Source organism: Molothrus aeneus, chromosome 1 (assembly GCF_037042795.1).
Source record: "Molothrus aeneus isolate 106 chromosome 1, BPBGC_Maene_1.0, whole genome shotgun sequence".
NCBI classification, from domain to species: Eukaryota; Metazoa; Chordata; class Aves; order Passeriformes; family Icteridae; genus Molothrus; species Molothrus aeneus.
In genome coordinates, this window is record NC_089646.1 from 46,469,690 (window position 1) to 46,496,630 (window position 26,941).

Here is a 26,941-nt window from a genome sequence, read left to right on the forward strand (position 1 = left end):
GCGCAGGCGGCCGGGGCTGCGTCCCCGCCGGACCCCGGGGGGCGGAGCGAGAGCCCGGGCACGGCGGCATCCTCCGGCGCGGCCATCGCCGGGCTGCTCCATGGAGAAGCGGGGCCCGGTGCTGCACATCGTGGTGGTGGGCTTCCACCACAAGAAGGGCTGCCAGGTGAGGGGGTGCGGGTGTCCCTCGCCTCTCCGCTCCGCTCCTGCTTCCTGCCGGCCCTCCCCCGGTCCCCTCCCCCGCGCCGAGCGGCGCCTGCCCGGCTGCGGGAGCCGCCGCCGGAGGGGCGCGTCCCGCGGGGCCGGGGGTCTTCGCTCTGCTCAGGGGGCGGTGAAGGAGGGGCTGGGAGCCGGCGAGGCCCCGCTTGGCCGCGGCCTCCCCCGGCCGGGGGATGCCTGGCTGGGCCGTGACTCGGCTCGCCCCGCGCAGTTCGTGGTCATGGAGCTGCCTCCATTCCCGCCCCGCCTCGGCGCTCCGCCGGCAGCGAGGCGGAGCTCCCGGGAGTGAGGGGCACCGTGGGGCACCATATCTGCTTCGAGTCGTGCGTGCTTGATGCGTTCAAACAGAGAATCCTGAGGAAAAGACTCCAAATGGTGTTTTAATCTACCTTCCTCTATCCCTGCCGGCCCATCACTGAGTGCTCAGGTATATCTAGTACCAAACAACCCCAGGGTAATAAGCCTATCCTGGATTTAAGTTTTCTTTGCCTGTCTCTTCCCCGCTGTCATAAATGCTTGACTGCTTCATGTGGTCTGTAAGGTAGAAGGATTTTATGTCATGTATTTCATAGCTGGTTTATTTTGTGGTTGTTTTAATTTTTTTTAACCCTTGAAACAGGATGTGCAGTTGCCCAGCTGGGCTGCCCACACAGTTGCTGTGCTATGATAAGAGCAGATAGAAATAATGTTGGATTTCCAGTGAGTCTTCTTCCATAGCGAGTTCTTGGCATTTATAAAAATTGCCAAGACATAATGAATGTGATGGCTATTGTTACACAAGGGTTGATCTGACATAAACACATTCCATACAAGGTAGCTGAGAATTAAATTATTGCTTCAACAAAATATCCAAGCACAATTCCTCAGAGGCTAAGGTGCAATAACTCAATTTCTGAAAGATGTGTGTGGTTTTCAAATGCATCCTTTCTCCTCAGGGTGTCTGGGTGCTGTTCACATATAGATGTTCACAGGATCAGTTCCTGTGAAGTAATTAGATCATCTGGGTTGTGAGGTTTGTGATATTTATCAGGCACTTTCTTGTCAAACACTGTTACAAGGTGAGCCTTAGTTGGATATCTGTAGGAGGTGGAGCATATTTTTGTCCTCTCCTTGTTGTTGGCCTCTTGGAAAAGACGTAGGCTTTGGTTTCTTCTGTTCTTCTGGAGTGTGTATTAATTTTATTGCACATTAAGTGGTGTTAATGCAAGGAAAAAAAAAAAAGAACAAAAACCCAAACAAATCTCCAAATTATAAATTAGTAGCATTGAAATTTTTTTTATTATTGCCAGTAAAATGTTTATAGAAGTACATTTTGAGGTGTTGTCAAAAATTAGGTTGGAATACCTCTGAACTGAAGTTTTCTTTATCTTAAGAAATGACCCGGAGAAGCTGGAGAGGAAGGCAGTTTGGGAAGGGGAAAAGGTAGCTGAGTCACAGGGAGGAGAACTGCAGGAATAAAGTGACAGTAGAACCACAACCAGGCTTGAATCTAATTTTAAATGTATCCTACTTCTGACTTGGCAGATTTTTTACTGAACTCTGGAGAACGTTTCCTAAAAGAGCTGGAGGTGAGGAATGGCACAGCTATAGCCTAATGAGTTTGACATTAGTAGTATGCAAGACTCCAGAGAATTTGTGAAGGAAAGAATTAATTAACAACATGAAACTAAGTAAACTGGGTCCTATGTGCGTTTGCTAAAGATAGATCATGCTTGACTGACCTGCATCTTTTGTAAGAATAAGTGATTGAATTCCTTTCTCTGTGAAAGAAATGGAGTACCTCTAATCTGCTGGGAGCTTGATAACAGATCACACTTATTCTTAAGGGAGAGATACAAGAGAATTAGTGCAAGAGCTGGTACTTGGATAAAGAGTAGGATGAAGGAGAGGAAGCAGAAACAGATTTGAGTCAGAAGAGGAACTATTGGTTTGAAAGGTACTTGCAAGAAGTTTTTCTCAAGATTAAAAGTGGTGCTGGTATTGTTTACACCATAAAATTGAACTATGGTAAACAAACTTGAGGAATCATATTTCAAAGGAAAACTGGAAAGTTGTGCAAGAGCTGGACAATAAGGAATACTGGATTGATAAAAATGGGGTGCCTTATGAAGTTGTGCAATGGGAATAAGTAATAACAGTATAAACTTGGGAATTGACACGAAGAAATGTCTGGAAGAGAAATGAGACCACATGTGAACAAGGCTAAGTCACCAAAGTAGTGTGATTTGAGGGCAAGAATGACAATGTATGTAATGCTATTGTGTGATAAAATGTTTATCAATGCATGTAAATTCTGATCCACTTTTCAGAGAAAGGGATTTGAATTCTCTCTTCTAGAACTGGATGAGATAGTCCCTGGGCAGTTTGTATTAAAGGAGAATGTAGAAGAGCTTCCCTAGCTGGACTAACAAAGTAGATTTGGAGGGTGTATTCACCTCTGTAGGTACGGGAACATTCTTCCCTTTTCCTCTCCTGCCTCTTCACAACTGGTAAGCAGAGGCATTTGTGGTAAGCTGAAATGGGGAACTGAGGTGACCAGAAAAGCCAGCCTTGTTTTGGTGGGTTGCTTTTGAGGTAGTTCTTTCACAGGTTCTGTTTGCCAGGTGGACAGCTGCAGAGGACAGACACAAGGGCACAAGAGGACCGGTGAGGGTGAATCGCATCCACATTCCTTAGGATGCAGCTCAGGATGTGGTTGGCTTTGTGGTTGGCTACAGTGTGCAAAGTGTATGTTTCCGGCTCATGTTGAGTTTTTGGTCAACCCTCACCCCCAAATCCTTCTTCACGGGGCTGCTCTCAATGACCTTTAAAGTATTGATAATGGCCTTTGAAGTATTCATTGAAACACTGCATTACATGTAATTGCATTCCAAGAAACTGTTGGAAAGTTAACAATGAGGAGGAAAAACCAGACGTTTAATCTAAATGAGTGTTGGCACAAGAACCAGTGAATATGAACTGTCTGAGCATGTGCTGCAGACTGCATATCTGAAACTGTGAAGTGCAGGAAAGCAAAGGTCTACAGCAGTGCTCAAATGGACATCACTCAGAGTGAATTTGGAAAGTTTAAGATGGAAAGATCATAGAGCTAGGCTGCATAACAGGAATCCACCTGGTTTGCCTGAGAAGGCTCCTTTCAGTTTCTGTTCTCACCTCTGTTCTCTGTAGTCTTACTAGGAAATGCATGTGGAGTTAGGCTTTTCTATGGATTTCTTGATGCTAGGTTCTTTCATTAGCTGTCTTTGCTTCTGAAGCTTGATCACTTGAAATGTACAGCTCTTCCTATTGGTTAACTTATAGGATAACAAGTGTGTATCATATGAAGTCTTTGATGTGCAGTTTGGAAGTGTATAATCTTTTTCTTTCACAGACTTGAAAAACAATCCATATGCATTTGTTTTTGAAAGAGAAGGAGAGTCAGAGAATCTTTGTGTGCCTTTGGACTGGGAGTACGAGTGCCACAATTGTTCCTCATGCTCCCTTCATAGGGTAACTTTTTAACTGTGGGTCATTTTTGCTGGAATGCAAGAGACAAAGTGAATTTTTCCATATATGAATTGTTAAGTCTGGGGATCCAGTTACCCAGGCAGTTGTTAAAAGCTTGGGAGTTGCCACTCGCTGTCGGAAGGCTTTCTGTTATCTGAAAACTAAAGCACTAAAAGTTGTGAACACATTGGGAGGAGTTTTCTCTAGCAAGTATGGAGTAAACGTTTGGAGAACCTGCAGGCTTTTGTTTGCCTACATGAGCAGATTGCCATGCTGTTTCTTTGGACCCCTTACTTACTGAGTTGAACTGTGAATCCAAGGAGATATGCAAACAGTGCTGGTTGCTGTCTCTTTGCTAAGGATTAGAGGTAGTTATGGCAGCGTCCAGAGAATGGGAATGAGAAACTTGGCTGCAAACTACTAGGTCCACCTAGTATTTGAAACACTTTCAACACGCCCATTAAGGAAGGGAATGGCAATTGGCAGGAAGCAGGAATGGTGACAGGTTTCTTGGCTTTGTATGTGCTGGCTGACTTATTATGGGAACCTTCCTCAGTGAGTCATTAAATGTCCCACAGTGGGCAGAACTCATGGGCAGTATGCATTCAATCATGGTTTTTATGCATCTGAAATTAAATGACAAACATTAAAAATTCCTTTTTTGATCCCTCTTTGCTATGGATAAGAGGAATGGCCTCAGGAAAATGTAACAGCAAAAACAGTGCTTCATTGTATGTAGTTGCTCAAACTCTTGCCCATAAATGTGAAACACACAGTTTTGGTGTAGTAGGAGTTCTGCACACTTCTCAGGCTCTGTAGGACTCGAGGCACAAAAGCATTGAAGCACAAAGTGACAATAAGGGAAGTCTGCCACAGAAATGGTCTGATGTGTTTTGGAGTGTCTGTAGCTGCTCAGCTCATTACCTACTGCAGCAGGTTCTGTTCATCTGCTTCAATGTAGGGTGGTAAGACTTGGACTTCAGGACTAATTGTACCTTTCTACTGGAGCAGCTGAAAACAAATTCCTCAGTAGTTTTGAGGAACTGTAGTAGTGAGTGACTAGTAATTTCAGGGCAAAAAAGGAGAAAGCTTTTTTTTGGAATCATAAAACACTTTCTCTCATTACAAGCGAGTGATAAAGCACCTGATTTGCCTTACAACACTTTAATTTTTGAAAGCATTAACTAGTGTGGAAGGTCCTTATCTACCCTGTAATAGAAGTCTTTGGCAAAAATGCAACCTGAACAGACCTTAACTAGAAAATACATGGAAAGACCTTTGATTTATAGTCATGGTAAAGGACTGAAAGTCCTGAGGTGCAGTTCTCCAGTTGTGATCACGTGTGCTGTGACCGTCACTTGAGCTCTGTCTCCAAGCTTTATTTACATGGAGAAGCAGAGAGATAATAGTCTCTGAGGGTGTAGGAAGGCTTAAAATATCATGAGTACTCTAGAAATAATTCATTTTGAAGGCAGAGTTAAAATGTGAGCTGATGTATTTGTAAACAAGAGGATGGAAACATTTCAGCAGAGCTGGAAAAACTTGTGGGTAGGAGAGCTCGGCACAAGTCCCTGTAAACCCCCTGGCTGGTTGCTGAGGAAGGGCATGGTCCTTTTGCTGCTGCAGTGCCTGACCTGCCACAACAATCCCTACCTTCTCCTGATGCTGCAAGGCTTCTAAGCTAATCACACCTGAGTGAACTCGGGCACTGTGTCACCAGCAGTGAGGCCACACAGAATCTCACTTTATCTGGGGCAAGGCCCAGCTTTTCTGCGCTTGCTCAGCTGAGCAGTTGAACACATCGCTGCTGACCTTGTGCAGCAGGTGACCATTGTCTCATGTACCCTCCTAAGAGCTTAAAATTATTCCACTTTACTCTTGGCTCTCTTTAATATATGCATTTCTTACTGTGTTGTGGGAAAAAAATTGGATTGTGAGTGGTAGGGAAATGAGGAAGTGCCATGTGTGTCCTGGAATGCTCGCGCTGCCAGTCGGTTTTGTTTGCCTGATATCTTTGATCTGTGAAATAACGGCAGTGTATCTTGACCCACTTCTCTGTACTTCTGTGGGGAATGACATTTCAAACTCCCACAGACATGGGAAGGGATTACTATAAATACCAAAAGGCAAATTTTCATGGAATCCTAAAGTTTGCTGTAAGGATATTCAAGGTACTGAACTTTATAATGTAAATGTGATGCCCGATTTCTCCAAAGTAGTGTCTGAGTGCCTGTGTGAGACTGTTTTTGTGTGGACTGTGCTTGAAGACCAGTCCCCCTCTCTTGCCTGACCAGAGGTTTTCTTCCTGGCATGCAAAAGAAACCTAAGATCAGGAATGAAACAGCTGATACCCAGTTTAAGAGAAGAGCCTGAATATAATACTTTAGAGGGAAGAATGTCCTTTAATTCTTCCTGAATTGTGTATGTGATCTTCATCATTTGAGAGCTTCAAATACTTGAGCTCTGGAAGATGGTGCTTGTTGTGGTCTGCAGAAATTGGCACCTGACATGGCCTTTTCCATGCACATGGTCTTTTTCCCAGGTGCTTAGGAAGCAGTGGTCTTTAAGCAATGTTGGCAACTTAGACTTGACTTTGGAGGATTAGGAGATGTCTAAATAATGAGCAAGGTCAGTCTGTGCTTCTTATCAACTCTTTGTGAACTGCCTACGTTTCCAGGACTGCTGCACTCTTGATTGTAGCACGTTTTTTTAAAAGGGAAATATTGAAGTTATCTTCCATAGATTCCACGGGTGGGAAGTTTCAGGGGAAAACTTTGCAGCCTGTCTTAGTCTCCGTTTTGTTTGATGCCTTTCTTCTAAGACTCTGCTTTACTGGAGAATTATTTTTTTCCCTTCCTGATCTTTGTCACTCCAGTAGTTGCTGTGATTCTCTTAGATGTGCTTGATGCTCTTAGACATGTGAGTGAAGTGTATGCTTTGTTGTCGTTAAATTCCCAGTGTCTTTGTTTCAGGGAGCACAGTATGCAGGTATTATGCAATAGGTAATCTGGTCTAGTGATTAAATAAGATCTTGTTAATGGAACAACAGAAACAAAAATAAGTTGAAAAGGAACTAGGCTGGAATCAAGCTGAAGTGCTTTGTTCCTATTTCTAGTGATGATAACCTATAAACATTAGTACAATTCCTTTGATTTTGTTCCCTGCTTTAATAATATTAAAGCACTTTAAGGACCATTATGAGCGTGAAATCTTCTAATAAAGTTAATCATAGCATACATCAAGTATCAAAGATTAGTCTTTTGTCTAAAATATGTGGATTTTATGCTCAACAGTTTGTAACTTTTAAAGAGGCTTTTAGCTTTTATTTGTAAGGCTACTCTAATTGGCGTGGGGTGCTAATAATTTTAAGTACACAATGAATTGCTGGTACATGTGTACTTCTGTAAACAATACTGCAGATTCTGATTTCTTGCGTAGAGTTAATGATGAGTTCCATTTTCTGCAAGACGGTTGAATCCACTTATATAATACTTAGTATTCGGTGTTCAAGAAAAACTTTGTGGTATGGTTGATTAGTTTGTTTCTTTATTTTGTTTCTTTGTCTAGTTTTTCAAAGAACCTTTTACTTTGATAATCCTGCAGTCACTTCTGTGAAGTGCTGCCCGGGAAGTGAAGTATTCCATACTAAAGGAAGGATTCCATACTGGATATTTTTTCCATAGTTGCCCTGATATGCAAGTTGAGAGAAGGTTCCTAAATACCCATTTGCAGTTACGTAATGGTTCCCATAGTCATCATACTTAACTTTCATCTTATGATTTGTCTGTTCTTTGTATGTGTCATAACATCTGACTAGTTATTTAAATATCCTGTGCCAGGAATCTCAGCCTTTCTCTTGAATAAGTGAACGAATGCCAAATCAATAAAGCATATATTTCTGTACCTCTGCTGCACCTTTCATTTACCTTTTCAGAATGTTTTCAAACAGTGGCTTGGGCTCTTAGCACTAGAGGTGGCAATGTAATTTACATACATGTAGAATAGAGGGAGGTTCAAAGCTGTAAATTCACTGAACAGAGGTCACTCCAGTAGGAGTAAAGTGGAACTTGCAGGTCTCCACTTCGTGTTCTCTGTCCTAATATCACCTGAATTCATGATCTGTGCCTAATTTTGGTAATCCATTTTATAGCTTGTATGAGGTGCTGAATTAATACCCCTAGGCAGCATGCTGTTTCTAAAAGCAAAGAAAGTTGTGGGTACAAGATGTGAAAGTAAGTTCCTTGCTGTCTGAGCATGCTGGGGGGCAGGACACGGGGCTGGCTGCCTGCTTCCTTGGGGTCACTGAGAGCAGAATAGTGTGTTCTGTGCTTCACTGTGTTACTCTGTTTGTGCACCTTCTCAGCCTCATGCGTGGTAGTGAACCAGATTTGCTGCCTCTCAGGAGTAATTCTGATGTTGAAACTTGTGAGGAAGGAGCAAATTCACTGAGAGCAATTCTGGGCCCCTCAGATGTCCTGTGGCAAAGAGCCTGAATGCTTGTTGGCTCCTAAGGCCAAGTGATGGCTCACTTGGACTGCGTTGGTTCAGCAGTAGGTGCTGGGTGTGTGACACTCAATGGCTGTTTCTAAACCCATGAGTCCAAGTGCTTAGAAGTGTGCCTGCTCTCCTGGTCCTCAGATTTTCCCAGGGGAAGGTGGATTGAGTGTAGCATTTGTCATCACTTGTTGCCATCTCCTTGCTATTTGGAACCACGGCACTGCCGAGCTGAGGAAAGACTGCATGCCTGAGTCTGATGTGAGGTGTGAGTGCTGTCCCTGGAGAGGGGAAATGCCACCGTCCTTGTGGCTGGGTGTGCTCATCAAGAGCCAGTGGGCACCAAGATGGGCATTAAGAGCCAGTCTGTGGGTGACCAATTGGCTGCTGCTGACTCCAGTCTCCACTGGCTGCTGGGCTGGACAGACATCTTTGTTAGGGGTAGAGATTGGGGTGCCCTCACTTGTTTAATCAGGGAAGCTGCTCTCTCTTGCCAGAATTCATCTTGTATGAGTTCTTGCTTTCTGTAATGTATAAATCTTGTCTTCATGGCACAGAATTCCCTAGCGAGTCCCCTTGGCTGGAATGGTTGCAGTAGTATTAAGTTCTCTTTCTGGGAAGAGTGTGTGTGTCTCTTTGAAGAGACTAATAAGAGCCAAACTTCCAAAGCACAGTATTGATATAGGGCTTGAACTCTATGACTATAGAAATAAAGTGTTAAATAATTGGAAAGAGTGTTTAGAATGCATGCTAGCATGGCGTTGAAAACAAAGGTTTTGGTGTTTCAGGTTATTTTACCTTGTAAGGGCCTCAGTAAGAGTCAGGGCTTTGCTAACCTAGTCAGAGGTTTTGAAGCAAACTTGAATGGTGATATTGTGCCTACAAATGGTGCCTTAGAACTTGTATAAGCGGCCACTCTATGGCTTTTTAGCAGTATGGAAATGTGAGGAAGTACCAGTTTCAGGAGCTGAAAGGATAGAAACAACTATACCCTGCCTCCTGGTAATACAGGGATTACTTTTGCTGTTGCTATTTGTGTATACAGTGTATTTTAAAATATACTTATGTAAGTATGTATTACATGTATTCTTGATATATATTTTTTGTATGCATATATACATGTAGTACATAGTAGTTACAAATATTCATACATAGTAGTTACAAATATTCATATTTATAAAAATGTATAACATATATTTAAAATTCTGCTGTTAGAGGTCATTATATTACTGCATATGCATTATTGTCATGTGAATGGCCTCTTCAGCTTGCAGATCCTGATCTGTTGGTTCTGCTGTGCAAAAATGGGAGAAGTTTATAATTTAAATTCAATTGTTATTTGAATAATAAATAGTTCTTAGTGCTGAAAGACAAACAATGCTCTTAGATTTTCATTTGGCTGCATGCTGCAGTTGTTATGGTGATTCAGATAAGGTCATTACTGTGCTGTTCTTGTCTGGATCTGGCTATGCTAGGACTAATAAATTGCAAAAACTGATTTTAGAAATCCCTACTTAGAGTGAAGAACAAATACTGACTTATTTATAAAGAGGTATCAAGTTGTAGGTGTAATTTTTATCTGTTGGGTTTTTTTGATTACTGCTGCGTAGTTATACTCTATTTAGCATAATTCTGCCTTTATTTTTGGAGAGGAGGGGCTGGTATCCTTGAAATTAAATGTGTTGTAAGGATTTTTGAAAGGAAAAGATTCTCTAAATAGAAATGTAATTAGTGGGTTTTGCTGATCTCCTTTTCTTCATTTCAAGCAATTATCCAACCTGTTTGTTGCAGTTGAAGCAATGGGAGAAATCAAAGCAATTGTTCAGAGGATGGAATGGGTTTGCTTCCTGTAAATTAGATTCTATAACTTACTGAAAGCATCCTGGGTCTTTAATACAACACTGTCATTCTAAAGATTTCAGATTTTTTTGAGATTAAATAATCTCTCCATTGTATCAATGCAAAAACTTACTTGGGTCCAGATGTTTTTTCATAACTTATCTGAAGATAAATCTACCAAAATACCTGTTATATTAAAATGGAGAGCTTACATTGTGGCTATAATTCAAATGTGATAGTAGATGAAGTGGGCAGGGTGGGAAGGTTATGCTGACTTGCTAGAACATTTTAAATTATCACTGTTTAGTGCTCACTGATGATTCTACTTTGATTAACAATTAAGCAATTTTCACAGATAAGGAGAACAACCTTACCTGAGTGTAAAATTAATGCCAACTGCCTGTCAAATGTTTGAGTGCAATAGATTAGCTGGACATGCCCATATATTTGGAAATTCCTCTTTTATCAGTTCCTTTTTGAACTTCTCTTCTGATTGTGTACTTGCAATTTAGTAGAAGACACTATCAATGCATTTTTCTTAAAGAACAATCATGTTAATTCCTAGATGTAGAAACTTAAATGCATTTTTCCTTGCGTGCTCTCATGTTTTCTTATTGTGACTTAATGAATGTGTAGTAAATTTATTCTGGCTAGGAAGTACCTTTAAAGAGAAGGAACAAAACCAGATTGCCTTGATTTTTTTTTTCTCCTCACTAGAATTGTGTGCTCATTGGTGCTTTGCATCCAAACTGTTGGGTTCAATGCAAACTGCATTTTAAAGGTTAGTTAATGCAGTAGAATTCCAGAAAAATAAAAAATTTTAGTTCCAGAAATTCAGTTGTACTTCTGTTTAAGGAGTTCTTTAAAACTACATTTTATTTTAACTTGATAATTCACAAGAGTTGAAGTATTTTGTGTAATGAAGAGCACAGTTATTTATTTCTCCCCTAAACCTCAAGACAATATTCTGTATTGTTTTTAGTTCTGAAATCCATCAGGACCCATCTGCTTAGAGAACATGACAGTTTGCACAGGCAAAAAGCATTGCCATCAAAACCCCTTGACAGGCGTGACCAATATTTCCAGCTGGAACGAAGATCCCTGACACTTGGAAGAGTAAGAAATGCATGGAGATACTAGTTCATGTTTTATGTAGTTTATTTTGAATCTCTCAGGAGTTCAGCTTTGAATTGAATTTCATCTTGTTGAGGAGTCTTCGTTAATTCAATTGAGGAGACAAAAACCTGTAAAATTTTCTCTGGCAGTCAGCTCTAAAAACTTGTGTGTATATCTTTGTTCCTGTTGACTACTGGGCTTTTACATTTTATTTTTCATATCTGCAGGCATTTTTGTAGTGATACATATATTAATGACATACAGGGACATTTAAGTGCATGTTTATGCATGCACATGCGTATGCGGATGGATTTACATAACAAGCCATTATATTTAAATAAAAAATGAGCTCCTCTTTCTTCATTCTCTGAAGAGGGTGAAAAAGAGGTATGAGACAGGTCTCTTCAGTAGTCGCATCTCTTCTGCATGTCATGGTTTGTCTTGGGTTTAAGGTGGAAAATGATAAGAAAATAACTTTTTAAGTTTCCTTCTGTAGGAGCACTGCTCTGTAATTTGCACACGCAGGCTGGGAAGGGTTTTGCTGGGACTCTAGTTGTTTGAAAACTCAGAAACGATAGAACTGAAATTCTGTTTACCCCAGTATTACCACCTCTATACATGTGCACTGCTCAGTTTCATGATTTTCAAGATCTGTGAGGTTTTAGCCATTGTTTTAAGGCGGCTCAGTATTCTTATAATACTTTGTTTTTGAAATAATGGTTTCTTTCTGTGCAAAGGATTCCTAACTGCAATTGATGCAAGTCTGCAAATTGAGCTGGAGAAATCAAGCAGAACACCTAGAGGATGGGGAACAGTTAGGGTGAGTTTCATTTGCATTAAGTCAGTCATCTGCAAATTAGACTTAGAGCTAGCTCTCTTCAGAGATGGTCAAAAGAAACAGATCAGATGAATCGCCCTCTGCAGGTGTCTATTTTCTCTGACTTTGCAGAATGCTTAGGAAAACTGCCTCGGAGATCTTGCTTTTTGACATACAGTCATCTGACATGACTCCCACCTGCAGTGACTGCTTATTTAATATCAAAAAGTCAAACTTTCTCATCACTGGGAGCTGTTAAGTTGGAGGAGGGATGGAAAGAAGTGCTCCAGGCCATTCCCTGCTCTTCTTGCTGTTGGACTCTTCCTTTTCCTGTTTCTTTGTTACTTCCATACTTTTGGTACTTTGTCCAGCAGCAATTCTATTAAACTACATGAATGTGGTTCCTCCTTAGAAACCAGAATATGTCCTATATAGATCCTTTTGGGGAGGAGGAGAAATAATAGTATGTCATAATGTAAATCAGGACTATCATAAAGTGTAAAATGGAGTATTTAAGGCCACTTAACTCAGGCAAATCAAAACTAAAACTACTTTTGTGATCTTCTCTCTTATACACACACATGCATACAGAGATTTATAATAAAAGAAGACAACTAATAGAAAATAAGATTGTCATCAGTGTCATTAATGCCTGTACAGTTTATTGAATTTGGAACTGACAGAACCTGCAGAAATCCCTGTTGCTGGGATTATCTGATAGCAACAGAGGTGTTGATAGCATATTGTGAGCTAGACCAAAGTAGTTCTTCATCAAATTTCACACTGTAAAAAGAACACAGGATCCAGATTTCTCAGCTTTATTCTGCTCTTTACAAAGGAGTGTTCCTTAGTGAATATGTGTTTTTCATGGATCTTGACTCATCTTACCCATCTTTCCTTTAAATTTGTCTCCTAATTCATTATTTGGCTGGAGTGCAAAATACAATGGTAATTCTGAAGGTGGTTGGAAGCAATGATGTCTTAAATCCTTAAAGTATTTCCCTGTCAGGAATGATGCACTGAAGGTATTTGCTGGAATCTAAGGGAACTCAGGGTTTCTTCTGTATCTGTTAGAAAGAAACTCTTCCAGAGGTGAATTTGAATCTCTCTCTGTTGGCCGTGCAGTGAAATAAAATACCCGAGTCAGGACCTAAGTGTAGGTGCTCCTTGACTATCTATGTTTTAAACTTAGTAACTGTGCTATATTTATTGCTAAAGTTACTCCTGTGAGATTCTAATAATAATTTTGTAAACAGTGTTTTTAGCCAGCCAGTTTGAATCTGAGCATCAGCAAAAGGTATGATACTGCAGACATTTATGTGACGTTTCTACCATTTTAATTTTATCTACCATTTTAGTTTTGTGACTTGAAAAGGATAACAGGGAATTCTCAGGAGGTATGTGCATACTAAATGGCAGACACTTTCTCTACTCCTTGTATGGATGCTAATTCCAGTGTTTGTATCTCGTTTAGAAGTCAGATGCTCTTCTTTTTTTTCTTAGGGGCATATTTTGTTTAAAAGACTCTATGGATTCCTCATAGTTACAGGGGGTTACAGGAGTGGCTTCTCTGAGAGGCTGCCAGAAGCTTCCTCCATGTCTGACAGAGCCAGGGAGAGACTCAGGGCTGGTCAGTGCCCATCAGGGGTGGTGGTAGCACCTCTGAGTTCCTGTGTTTGAGAGAAAAGTTATTGCAGAGCAGCAAATTGCAGCCAGAGGAGAGAGGAGTGAGAGTATGTGAGAGAAACAGCCCTGCAGACACCAAGGCCAGCAAAGCAGGAAGGGCTGGAGATGCTCCGTGCCCTGGAGCAGAGATTCCCCTGTGGGCTGTCATGAAGGCCACAGTAAGGCAAGGCTGTCCTCCTGCAGCCCAGGGAGGTCCATGGAGGAGCAGAGATCTCCTTGTAGACACCCCCATGGCAGAGCAGGCAGAAACCTGAGGGAGGCTGTGGCCCCATGGGAAGCCTGTGCTGGAACAGGTCATCCCACAGGGGACCTGCCCTGGAATCTGTTCCTGAAGGACTGCACTCAGTGGAAGGGACCCAGCCTGGTGAGCAGCTCATGAAGAACTGCAGCCTGTGGCAAGAACTCACTTGGGAGAAGTTCATGGAGCAGTCTGCTGGGGGAGGGCCCCCATGCTGGAGCAGGGGAAGGATTCCTCCCTCTGAGGAGGAGGCAGCAGCAGAGACAACGTGTGATGAACTGATCACGAACCATTCCCATCCCCCTGCACTGCTGGGGGAGGAGGTAGAGAATCAGGAATAAAGTTAAGTCCAGGAAGGAATTAACCCACCCCAGGGTGAGGAGAAAGTATTTTCAAGATTTGAGTTTACTTCTTATTATCTTAGTCTGTTTTATTGGCATAAAGTTAATTTCACCAAGCCAAGTCTGTTTTGCCCATGACAGTGACTGGTCAGTGAGCCCTCCCTGCTCTTAGCTCAACCCATGAGCCTTTCATTATATTTTCTCTTATCTTACCCAGGTGAGGAGGGAAGTGAGAGAGCAGCCTTGGTTTGCTCCTGGTGTCCAGCCAGGGTCAACGCACCATAACAAGGAATAAGAAAACTTGAAATTGATACAAGTAGCAAGGCTGAACTCCTGGTGTTTTCTTGCCCTTTGTACCTTTTTCTCAAGTTGGCAACAGTTGTAGACAGTGACATCATGTGTTAAGGTGAAGAATTTCACTTTTCCTTCGTACGCTCATCTTTCACAGGTTTTTTCTTTTGATGTTATTATTATTACTATTTTATTTTATTAGTCATCAAATGCTAAGATTATTTATATACTTGCTTTGTCATGATTTTTATTTTCCATGTGTACATACATTTTACAGCTCATTAACTAAATATCCTAGGAGAGAAGTTGCAGTATCAATAAACAGTTTCTTTTACTGAGGAATCTGTGTTTAGATTTTGTTCACTGAATTAAGAAATGCTGTCTAGAAAAGAGTTGGTGGAAGTGGCTGGGAAACCAGAGGGATCTCCATAGGAAAAGAAGATTGCACTGTAAAGATGCTGATTGTGCGGGTCTGTGGTGGACTTGTAGTGTAGTGCAAGAAATGGAAAGGTTGTCCCTGTTTCTAGGAAAAAGAGGAAAATGGCAATTAAATGAAAGGCAAAATTGAAAAGCAGGATTTCTTAGTGAAAGCAAAAAAATTTTGGCCATTGTGTAGAACATGTTGCAGTCAGGGACATAAAAATATATAAACCAGTGTTTCTGTTAGTATGTTTTCTGAGATGATTCAATGTCTTGCAGGGTAAAAGAGAGGCCTGCATGTGTTAGCATTACCCAGTCATGAGCATCAAGGGCTGGGAAGTCAAATCTGCTTTCAGGATATGTGTGCCCCAGCAATGACCCCTGCTGTTGTTGCAGGTGTGGCAATGTGCTGCTGGCTCTGTGCACACAGGGTAGAAGATATTCAGCTCTTGGGTGCTGTTTTCTGCTTGAAGATCTCTTTTCATTTCTCTTGAGGGAAAGGAATTAGGCTCTAAAAGCCAAATTTGCCCAAGGCCTGTTAGTTAAACCGCACAAGTCAGTCTGTGGGTGCATTGAAGGAAGAGACAAGCAATGCTGGTTGGAAGAAAACCATTTTTTTCCCATAATATTGATAGGAAAAAAGTGCTAGGCTGAATCATAGAGGCCTGCTTGTATGGTAACTGTAATGTATTCTCTCTTTTTCTCCCTTTTGTTTTCATTTGTTTGTTTAGGTTGAATTTTCCTACCCTCCCCTAAAACCTGGAGAAGGACATGACAGTCACAGTTTACCAGAGGAATGGAAGTACTTGCCATTTCTTGCCTTACCGGATGGCGCTCACAACTATCAGGAAGGTGAGAAATGAGAGAGAAAAGTTGTGTGTACTTCTGCTGCAGCCCAGGGAAAAAGCCTCATATCTGAACAGCTGACCTAACAGTGATTCTTTTTACTGCTATACTTCCTGCACTTTTTGTTGAGGTTGCAAAATACATTGGCAATGATATATTTCTTTAGGTGAAAGTAAAAGTGTACCTTCTACATCCAGAATTCAGATGTTAGTAAAAACTTCAGGGTTACATATCAATTTTGCATAGTTCTAGCACAAAGCAAGGCTGCTGGCTTTCTCAGAAGTTCTTTGAAGGGTGAATAAACTCTCCTTCACTAATTTAGAGGTGCTTAAAAATGAACTACAAGTCATGGAAATCCATGTCAGTTAAATGGTGTGAGCTTTAAAAGGGGTTTTTTTGGCAGAATAAAGACAGAAATATCCATTTGGCATATAGTCACCACCAAGTTTGTGGCACTTCTAATTTTTTAGTATTGTATTTATTCCTTTATAAGCAGTGCTGTTAACCCCTGACATTTATATTTGTGTCCAGTTGTTTCATCTTTTTTTTTTCTGCAGGGCAGACAAGGAAGTCACTTCAAACAGCAAAATCACAAAAACCCTTTAATACTACTTTTAATTTGTTTAGTTTTTTAACATTATATACTTAGCTTCCTTATTGTCCAGCTTTTGAAGATTTCATTTGGAATCAAAAGCAGTTTATCAAAATAGTCCCTTTCCTAGCAGCAATAAGAGTGTCTCTGACTGCTCTGGGCCATGATTTTTGCTGAATTTCTGCATTGTTAAATACATTACAAGAAGTAGACAACATTCAAACCTAGGAAAATCACATGCAGCTGCATTTACCTGCTCTCTCTTCTCTCAGTACCATTCCAGTTAATACTCAATTTTGAGCATATTTATTGCTGTGCTAGAAGAACATAACTGTTTATTTTTTTGGTAAGGACAAAAAAGAGTTGGCAGCAAAGGAGAAATATATATCCTTGTGTTTTGTAGGCAAGAATACACATGAACTTGAATCAGGCAATTAGATTTTCTGATTATAACTGTATTTCATTTACTGTAACTTTATTAGATATCTGGTTTTGAGTTTTAAACTAATTCCTGTGGATAGTTACATTTGTGCAAAGAGGATAACTTGGTCCAGGAAATCATCATACAGGCTTTCTAAAACCCTAGGGTGATCTCCAGAATACAAACTTGATCAAGGTAGTAAGCTTTGTTATAAAAAGTCTCCCTCTCTGTTGGTCATAATGCATGTGGGGTTGTCTCTCCTGTTCATGTTCTTACTATGAAGCAAACAAAAAATTAATAGTTGGTTTCAAGAAAGATTTCACTCATGTTTTGAAAGGAGAGGACAACTGTCTTTGCTTACGATTTAACAACTTTTTTGCAGTAGCAGCAGGTGTGTGGATATATGTGCGTGTATATCTCAAGCCATAAAAGTCTTTCTCTTGTGATATTTTATAGATACTTTAATTTTTCATGTTGCACTTGCACAAAAACAGTAATTATTTGTAAAAACAGTAATTTTTTAGGTTTCACAAATTCTTTTTGGTAGTGTAGTGCTGGTGGTGGTGCAGATATCTACCTTGGCAGAGGTAGGAGCTGCTCTAACCTTTCAACTGAGATTGATTCAAGATTTTTTCCCCTATATTGACTCTGTTTGCCTTCTTAATGGCATCACACTCCCAGCTGTACACACTGACTCACAGTGCCTTGCCTCTGCTTCTTTGTGCTGAACTGGGAATGCCTGTAGCTTTCAGTGGCCCTTCTCTGCTGTCAGTAGCTGCTTCTGAAGAGCAGTGTTGGCTTGGTCTAGCTAAACATTCAGGTGTCCTGCAAACCACAAATTATCTTGCAATGTGAAAACTAATTTGGGTCCAGACATAACTTTATAAGTAACTTGTTTGGTTTTATTTTTATTTTTTTTAGAAATAAATGTTTGCCATTGCTTTCTGCAGTAAACCTTCAAGGGATGCTGAAAATAAATATACCAAACTCTTGTTAGTGAATGACAAAACAGTCTTGTCTTTTTTTCTAGATACTGTTTTTTTCCACCTGCCTCCGAGGTGCGGGGATCGAACCACGGTGTATGGCGTCTCTTGCTATCGGCAGATTGAAGCAAAGGTAACCTTCCAAGTTGGGAATTAATTATATTAATGAATAATAGGCTCAGTGCATTAACAGACCTAAAATTCAGTGGCTTGCATTACACTACCAGGCAAAAACTGCATGATTGTGTTACATTAAAAGTCTGTGAAAGTGCTCACAGTATGTAGCTCCAAAACTTGAGAATTATTCTGTCCATACATCAGCAGGTGATCTTCTGAAATGTTCGAGGCAATTGAAAAATACATTTTGTTTCTTGAGAGCCAATCTAGCCATCAGCACCAAGCAGCAAAACTCAACTGACAGTCTGTCAAGTGGCAAAGTTAAGTTTTCAGGCAGTAGGTCTTCTGGGTGGAAAAAGTTGAAATTTCTCCCCATTTGAGTACTTCCTGGGATCTGGCCATGCAAGTGTAGGGATGTTTCTCTTCACCTGCTCCCATTGCCAAATGTACACTTGTAGGGTAGACTGGAATCTTCCCATTCAGGGTAGCTGCTTAGTGATACCAATCTTTAGCAGTAAAACTGAAAAATTGAGGAGAGCCACAGTGTGCACGTGATCACACTGAGGAAATTAAGTATTCGATCTACTCAAATCATTCCATATTTTCAAAATAGTCATGGTCATATGATCTCTGCACTTAGAATTGAGAAGCTATTACAAATTTCTTTTAAAATTACTTATTCTTTTTCAGTGAATTCCCAATAATCTGGAATGTCACGTGGGTTTGATTCACCCTCTGACTATATGACTTGTTTATGTACTCTATTTCTGTGTTAATTACATCTTGATTATATTTCAAGTTCCTTTTCTTGCTCTAGGAGAAATTTTACTCATGCAGTTTTTAATTCCATTTCTTTTGAACTAAATTCCTTGTTGGTTTTCGTTCACTCATTTTTTGCACCAACCTTCACTGTATTCTGTGATTTAGAGTCAGTTTATGCTTTTTAGTAACCAATTAAGAAGATAAATAGATGTTCAAAATGAACTCTTTGGAACAACTAGAATAAAACACAATGTGTTTCATATGACAGCTCTAGCACTCTCTCCATCTGTCCTTTTTGATGTGTGGGCTGCAGTCCATACATTTTCTGTCTTGTACAGTTAAGTGAATCATTTGTGTGTGTTCTGCCCTCACCATTTCTTGGTTTGCTGTTAAGTGCTGGGGCGATTTGTTCTGGCTGAGAATGTAACTTATTTTGTGGATAAGCTTTTATTTTATGAGTGGCTCAAAAAAGATGCTTGAATATGAAACAAGAAATTTCTAAGAGACTTTATAATCTGGTCTGTTTTCACAGATGATGTTAAAGAGCAAGTGATGTGTTGTGGTTTCTCTCCCATACATTCCCCTGAGTTAAAATGCCATTTCCTTTTCCTATTGCCTTTTTCTCACACTAGTGTCTTTTAAATGGTGCTTTGCCCATCATCACAGCTGTGTTTGGATCTTTGCTGGACATGATGAGATGAGAATACAGCTCTGACATGTCAGTGTTATGACCCTTTTTACTAGGTAGAATCATAGAATTGCCATACAATGGTTTGGGGTGGAAGGAGCCTTAAAGATCAACTGGTTCCAACTCCCTGCCATGGGCAGGGATACTACCTGCTGGACCAAGTTTCTCAAAGCCCCATCCAGCTTAGCCTTGAAAGCTGCCAGGGATGGGGCATCCACAGACTCATTGCATTGCTTTCCTAGCCATCATCCAAGTGGTTGAATTCCCCCATTAGGATGAGAGCTTTTCAGCACAGTGCTTCCCATTCTTGAAGCAAGGCCTTATCAACAGGCTCCCCCGATCAGGCACCTTGTGGTAGACTCCAACCAGGTGTCCTTTATAGGTGCTGTCCTTGATTTCTACCCACAAACTCTTGACCTGTTTGTGACTGTTTTTCAGAGGGAGCTCTTCACAATCTCACCATTCCTTAGCATAGGGGAGGACACCCATGCCCCTCCTTCCCAGCCTATCTCTTGTGAAAACATAAGGGCATACTGTTGCATGGTTTGGATATTCCACCACTGAAGATAGCTAGTTTTAGGATTTTGTTTAAATAGGGAAGTAGTATGTGACAACTAGACTTGGGAAATAATTCTTTTTGAAATTATGTTTGGGTAAAAACACTGTAATACTTCTATTTCTTAGGCTTTAAAAGTACGGCAAGCAGACATCACCCGAGAAACTGTACAGAAAAGTGTCTGTGTTCTCAGCCAGCTGGTAAGAATGTTTATTTAACTCCCAAAACACTTTCAGGTAATTTTAACAGTTGTTCTTCCATATTCTTATTTGGAACATTTGGCTTCAAATATCTGTCTTAGCCATTTCAGAGTAACAAAATACTGGAGTAAAATTGAATTGGAAGGCTGTGGCATTTGAGTGAGCTGCCTTGATTTGTGGTATCTGCTTGTAACTGGAAAAGTGTCTGCCTGTTGTCATGGATGAGGATACTCTGATCCTTCTTAAATGCCACTAACTCAGTTTAATGTGGTAGAAATGAGGAGTTTGGCTAGTATAATCATGGAATGGGTAGGGTTGGAAAGGGCCTCAAAGATCATCTAGCATAGTAGCTGAAGAGAGTGGCTACCACCTTCAACTGTGAAGGAGGTTTTCTGATATCCACACATACAGCATATTCTTGTTTTGAACAGATATCTTTTATTTCTACCTATTCATCAAAAGCTGCTGGTCACTAGGCAGGGAACAGAAATTATTTTTCTGCTTAAAGCTGAAGAAAGAACTATTACTGGAATTGTTACTATTATGAACGGTGTTAAAGCAGGAAACTACTTTTCCAGAAAGATGTTCAGTGAGGGTATGGTACATGCAAATGGGAAGAAAATGAAATTATCATCATTTAAAATGAGCACAGGAGAAAGATGCTGGGAGTTAGCTACTGAGGACTGCTCATCCATGAACTCTGTGTTCATAGTAAAGTGTCAGTATTGCAACATAAGCATGGAAGAAGATTAAAGTTCAAAATGAGTGACTAAATAGTTTCATTCACTTGCTTTTGTGTTTGTTTTTCTTCCAAGCCTTTGTATGGGTTACTTCAGGCAAAGCTGCAACTCATCACACATGCATATTTTGAAGAAAAAGACTTCTCACAAATTTCAATTCTAAAGGTAACTTTCCAGTAAAATCCACACAGAACAGCTTTCAGTGTATGGCCACAAACTTCTGTGTTTTAATTTAATGCTCAAATATTCCTTTTGCATAAGTCATTCAGTTATTCAGCTCCTGTAATACTTTAACATGAACTTAATGTACTACCCTAATCTGACAGAGTCAACTTTCTGATTGTTATGAGATACAAGTGTGGTTGTCAGCCTGTATCTCTGTTGATTCCATTAGTAAAACTTTGCTTTCTTTCTGGAGTAAGCCATTGAAATCCTTAAATAAGTGAATTCTATTTATTCTGGATTTTGTGTGACCATATGCCATTAACACCTTCTGGGGTTTTTTTTCCCTTTGTTCTAACTTTTACAGGAACTTTATGATCATATGAATAGTTCCTTGGGCAATACTTCCTTAGAGGGGTCACAAGTTTATCTTGGTAAGTGACTTGTTTTGTACAAAGCAGCAGAGATGATGTTACACTAAACAACACATGCCTCTCCTGAGCTAGTTTGTTGATGTGCATTAACAGGTTAAGCACCAGAGGTCTGCATTTCTTTATTAATGGATTTAAATAATATAAAATGTAGTGTTGCTTTCATAATAGGAGTCAGTTGCAGGTTGAAAGCCATATTACTCCTTGACCTAACAGTCTGACTAGCAGCTGTTTATCTGCTTTTGGTAAGCAATACCTTCTTCAGTTTTAGATTCAGCACCCCACACCATCCAATTGTTCAAGCTTGCGTGTTACTACCTGTTATTTAGGATATCTCACCACCCAGTTCTGACTCTTCCCTGTGCTTTCTGAATGCACAGTGTAGTATTTACCTCAGTGGCACCCTAATGCTGTGTGGCATTAACTCAGAGCACAACTACTCATGTTATTCTTGTCTCTATTGTCAATGAATTCTTGCTCCCCGCCCCCGTTCTCCCCCCCCCCCCCCCCCCCGCCCCAAAAAGGCATTTTTTATGAATTCTGCATTTTTATGAATTTTTATGAATTTCTGAATTGAAATAACCAGGTTCACACAGAATCCATAATGGGTGTCTCCCACATGCTGAAAAATGGTGACAAGAAGTAAATTAGGATCCCTATCAGCTGTTTAATTGTAACAATTGCTCTCTTTTTGGTGTGTCAGGTCTGTCTCCTCGGGATCTTGTTCTCCATTTTAGACACAAGGTAGGTATTCTGTACTAGATTTTTATAGGACTGCACTATTTAGAAATAGAAATATAATAGAAAAATAAACATATCTAGACATACCTGAGGTACGAGTAAGAAGACTGTTTCCTAAATACTGCTATTTGCAGCCTCCTGATTTTTCCCTCCAATTCCACCTGCATAACTTCAGTGAAAGCACATTCCAGACTAAGGAGTTTTGGTAGTCTGAGAGATTCCTGGAAATTTCTAAGTTTGTGGGACATTTTTTAGTCCTGTCCCAAAGTGCAAACACTATCTCATTTGTGATCTTGTTTCTATTTCCTGTTTCTCATTTGATGAATGTGATAAAAAGACTATTGCTAAAGTCTGTGCAGACACAACTTGGAGCATTTTTCCTGTGTTTTGTAAATTTTGTAGCTTCTGCCATCACAGAGCCTGAGGGGACTTAGACCTGTCCTTCTTTTTCCTAATTTTTGTTGAAATTGAGTATATGTGCTATAGCTAAAGTACAAATAGCATTTAGAATCTTTTATTAACTGAGATGCATCAAGGAAACAACTTTGAAGATCTGAATTTCATGGTGTATTTGCACCTGTTCAGTAGATTCTTGGGGTAGAACTCATTTTTGTTTAACTTCAGATGTCTGCCAATCATACCCCAGAAGCATCTCTGTTTTTCCTTAATGTAGAGAGTCTGGACAGCCACTTGTAATCCAGATGCCTAAAATTAGGTGAGGTGAATATTCTTCTTGGTATTTTGCTCGATTTTTTTTTTCAGTAATTCTGTGGAGGAACTCTTTTATGTTTATGTAGTTTACTGTTTTTTAAAATGCTGGAATTGTGCAACATATTCTTTCTGCTAAGCTACGTATTATTCAAATTATACAGTTTTTTTTTGTGGAGGTTTTGGTTGTTTTTTGGGTTTTTTTCCATCTCGTGCTATTTTTAAATGTGTGCTCAGGTGGAGGAAGGGTACTGGAACACTGGTTTTCACTGGTCAAATGCATTTGGTCATTTGATTGTTATGCAGTGATTAACACAAAACCTTGAAGAAGAGGTTATGCTTGCACATTATTTTTGAGAAATGGCACTGGTTGGCTCACCATTTTTTTTCTTTTTGTGTTTTTTTTCAGGTCTTGATCCTTTTTAAATTGATTCTTCTAGAGAAAAAGGTAACATTTTGTAAGCTGAGGCAGGTAGTTTAAATAGAAACATAGCTGTTAAGTATTTTTCATCTGTAAAATAGAAGCATCTGAAGTCATATCAACAACTTTGCATCAATATATAAATTAGGTTATTAGGCTTAAAGAAACTGCTGTGTGTTGACCTATACATTTGCCTCCACTTCTATTCTGTTCACACTTTGTTTCTTTAATTGCTATCACAGCCAAAGTAAAATGTGATGAAATGTGACCAGAGAAACATAACCTACTGTAAAATATAGGATGGGATACAAATGAGATGCAGATAGATACTTGTGTGGAGGAACTGATAGGAAATGTAGGTACCTAAAAAGGCATAGCTTTATAGAGATTCAGTAAGAAGAACTTCTGGTTCAGGCTTTAAATAGACAGACCAAAAGAAACTAGTGCTAGAAGTATCCTTCAGACCTGAATTCCATGGACACCTGCAGGAGACAATGAAGAGAGCTGTATCTGTTAGGTCAGGCTGAACTCACATTATAAATTGGTAATAACTGCTGGATTCTAGGATCAGTGCTTGCTTTGGGCTATCTTACTGCCTCAGAAGCAGTGCTGTTTTAGTAATTTAAGTGTAATATGCAAAATGTGAAAGCAGATGTGAAATCAGGATTTTTTTTTCCTTCTGTGTTCATATTAATGCCCTAGAGCAAGAACTTAGAGTGGAATGACTGTATCAGCTGCCAGGCATATTTATGCAGGGATTTTGTTTTGTTTTGCTTTAAAAATGTTATTTAAAGCTTTGTTTCAGTTTCCCAAATGCTACTTTTTCTTCAGTGAACCTGCTGTATTAAAACCCAATTTCTTCAGAGTGATGGGAGGGCATGTTAGGATTTCCTGTTAGCTGTAGCTGGAAAGTCAGTAGGATTTAATCTATAAGTTATCAAAACAGTTGTGGTGGTGTTTATTTAAGTCTATATCCTAGACCTAGATATCTTTCACGAGGCAGTAAATATGCTATTCTGTTTTAAAATAGATGTAGCAGCTTCTCCAAAGTTTTTGCACTTGTCACTTAATTCTGTAAGTCAGATATACCTTGACAGCTCTCAGTATTTGTTGATGAGAATAAATGCAGTTTCTGCATTAAGGAGGCATATGCTGAAGATGACTATATTAAAGGCTCTGCAAAAGTACACTTGAGAAAATACAATTATGGCACAGTAGGGGTCACCAGATCAGTTCAGCATTTGGACGTGTACAGAGAAAATACCTCACTGAGCTACAGTTCTTTTGTGAAACTGCTCAAACCACAAGATGCAAATGTACAGGAAGAGAGGAGAGAGAGGGTTTCCCAAGTGTGTTCACATTACTCAGACATACAAAATTGTTTTGAAAGTAACTGAATGCTTATGGAACAAACCTTCAGGTTGCTTTGTGTCTGGTTTTCCCTAAGCTCTGACAGGAAGACAACACTTGCAATTTCAAAAGAAAGTTTTGGCTTTCAGGCACTGCCTGTTTTCTGGCAAATGTTATGGTTTCAGAATAACTGTGGGAATCTGTATGTTCAAAGATTTTAGGTATAATATGCAAGAAGCCATTCATAATGCCAATTTTCCTTGATCTGGAAAATGCCACAGACTAATTTCCTTTAATCTGTAGTAATTTGGTTGATGTTTTTCCACAGGCTAAAAGAATTTTTTTCACCTCTCAGTGGTTATTAGGCTGGAAGACTACTTCCAGATGGTGATCATTTCAATTTCTCCTGCCAGGACCACCCAGTTTGCTGATGTAAATGCAGTAGGCCATATAGTGGGGCTGGGAGAGGTAGTGAATCCTTATAGACAGAAAGATGGCAGAGGGACCTGATGAAACAAATACAGAAAAGTATTTGCTCTAAGTAAGTGGTATACCCAAACAAAAACCTAGACTGGAATAGATTTCTTTAAAACAAGGTACTTCTTTATAGACTTAATTATTTCTGTAGGCTTAAAAATAAGCTTGGCTAAGAATGCATGATGTCTGAGAATCTAAACCTGTGGGAGTATCATAAGCTTTCTATTGCAGTTCATTGCTATTATATCATGCATTTTTCATGCATACATTATAAAGCAACATCTTCAAAGTTACACATTTTTATTCCCACTGGAGTCAACCAAAACTCTTTCTACAGGTGAGCTGCTTGTTCATCTCATTGTGCTTTTTCAGTGGTTGCTGCAATTTGAATTTACTTACCTTGTAGAATGTTTTTGTCGTATATTTAGGATAATATACAGAGTCTGTTTTCAGCTGTGGTACCATTAAATATCATCTGGCCTGTGTTAAGGCTGTGTAGGTCTTTGTCCCATCAGTTCACTAGCTTGGAGATTGGCAAACACTAGTGGGACATGAGCTATTATTCATCAGTCTCTTCTAAAGTGTCTATCTTATGAAGACTAAGTCTACAAACTTGCACTTTTATTTACATCGTCTGCTTATTAAACTGGACTGCAAAGTCGTAAAGCTAGATTATTCTGTATTCCTTTGCACTCTTGATTCCTTGTAATGCTCATCTATGGTTTTTTACTGATATTGTGCTTTGTGCTGCTTAAGGATGTAAAAATGGCATTTTAGACAAGTTTACTTCTGTGGGGATTTTTTGGGGTTGGATTGGTTTGGTTTGGTTTTGTTATTTGGTTTTGTTGGGGTTTTTTTGTTTGTTTTTTGTTTGTTTGTTTGTTTGTTTGTTTTCCTTTCCCCCCCTCTTTTTCCCTGAAGGCTTATTTTGAAGAAATTCTAGTAATAATATTTAGTCTGGCATCTATTTCTTCTTTCATTGCTAGCCTTTGACACCCCCTTTTGAATTCCTAACTAATTTACTAATTCCAGTCTCTCTGATTTAATTAAGGAGATTCTGTTTTCCCATGTTATGCCTTAAGTGCTTTACCAAAGTTAGTACCACTCATGTATTCTGTTTCTAAAAAATCTTTTTTGTTACATATGAATATTACTGTAATAAATGCATGCAGCATTTATCCTGTTTTTAGTTTATCTACATATCCTTAATATAATTCCTTAAAAGAAATGTTTTTGCATAGGTTTGTGTCAGTGTTCTGGAATGGAGATTATTTGGCCTCTTTGATTTATAACAGACAATTTAATGTGCTACAAATGAACAAGAATTTATGCAGCATGCCAGGAACAACTTTTTTCTGTCAGTTCTTCAGTAACTGGATCAGTTTGGAAAAAGTCTTAAAAACCAGTAGAAAAACCTGAATAACTGAGAAGTGTGTTACAAACACATGTATACATATATATATATATAAAAAACCTATCTTACAAATATTATATAAGGATTCTGTAGGTATATATAAATGTTTACTTTGAACTCTTGTAGGAAGTTTTGTTAGTGAGCAGACTTTCTAATATAACATAAAAAGCAGTGCCTTGAATAGTTTGTATGTGTCATTTGTCATGCATAAGTATAATGTTGTTTTTCTCATTCTCCCCTCCCTAATTCTCCTTTCCTCTCTTGCATTCCCTCTTCCTCCCATTGTCCTCCCTCCTGCCACCAGGTGCTGTTTTATATTTCTCCTGTAAATAGATTGGTGGGAGCTCTGATGACTGTCTTGTCACTCTTTCCTGGTAAGAAAAGA

At 39.6% G+C, this 26,941-nt stretch overlaps 1 protein-coding gene across 1 annotated transcript in view; it reads left to right on the top strand.

The window, feature by feature from the left end:
• Window positions 1-26,941, top strand: part of AVL9 (AVL9 cell migration associated) — a 41,688-nt gene continuing 14,747 nt past the window's right edge. The window contains exons 1-9 of the mRNA XM_066556327.1: window positions 1-166; window positions 15,679-15,799; window positions 17,837-17,922; window positions 20,041-20,112; window positions 20,928-21,017; window positions 21,382-21,448; window positions 22,149-22,189; window positions 23,304-23,342; window positions 26,861-26,930. Coding sequence (XP_066412424.1) covers window positions 101-166; window positions 15,679-15,799; window positions 17,837-17,922; window positions 20,041-20,112; window positions 20,928-21,017; window positions 21,382-21,448; window positions 22,149-22,189; window positions 23,304-23,342; window positions 26,861-26,930 — 652 coding nt within the window. The 5' untranslated portion in view covers window positions 1-100. The remainder of the gene's footprint in view (window positions 167-15,678; window positions 15,800-17,836; window positions 17,923-20,040; window positions 20,113-20,927; window positions 21,018-21,381; window positions 21,449-22,148; window positions 22,190-23,303; window positions 23,343-26,860; window positions 26,931-26,941) is intronic.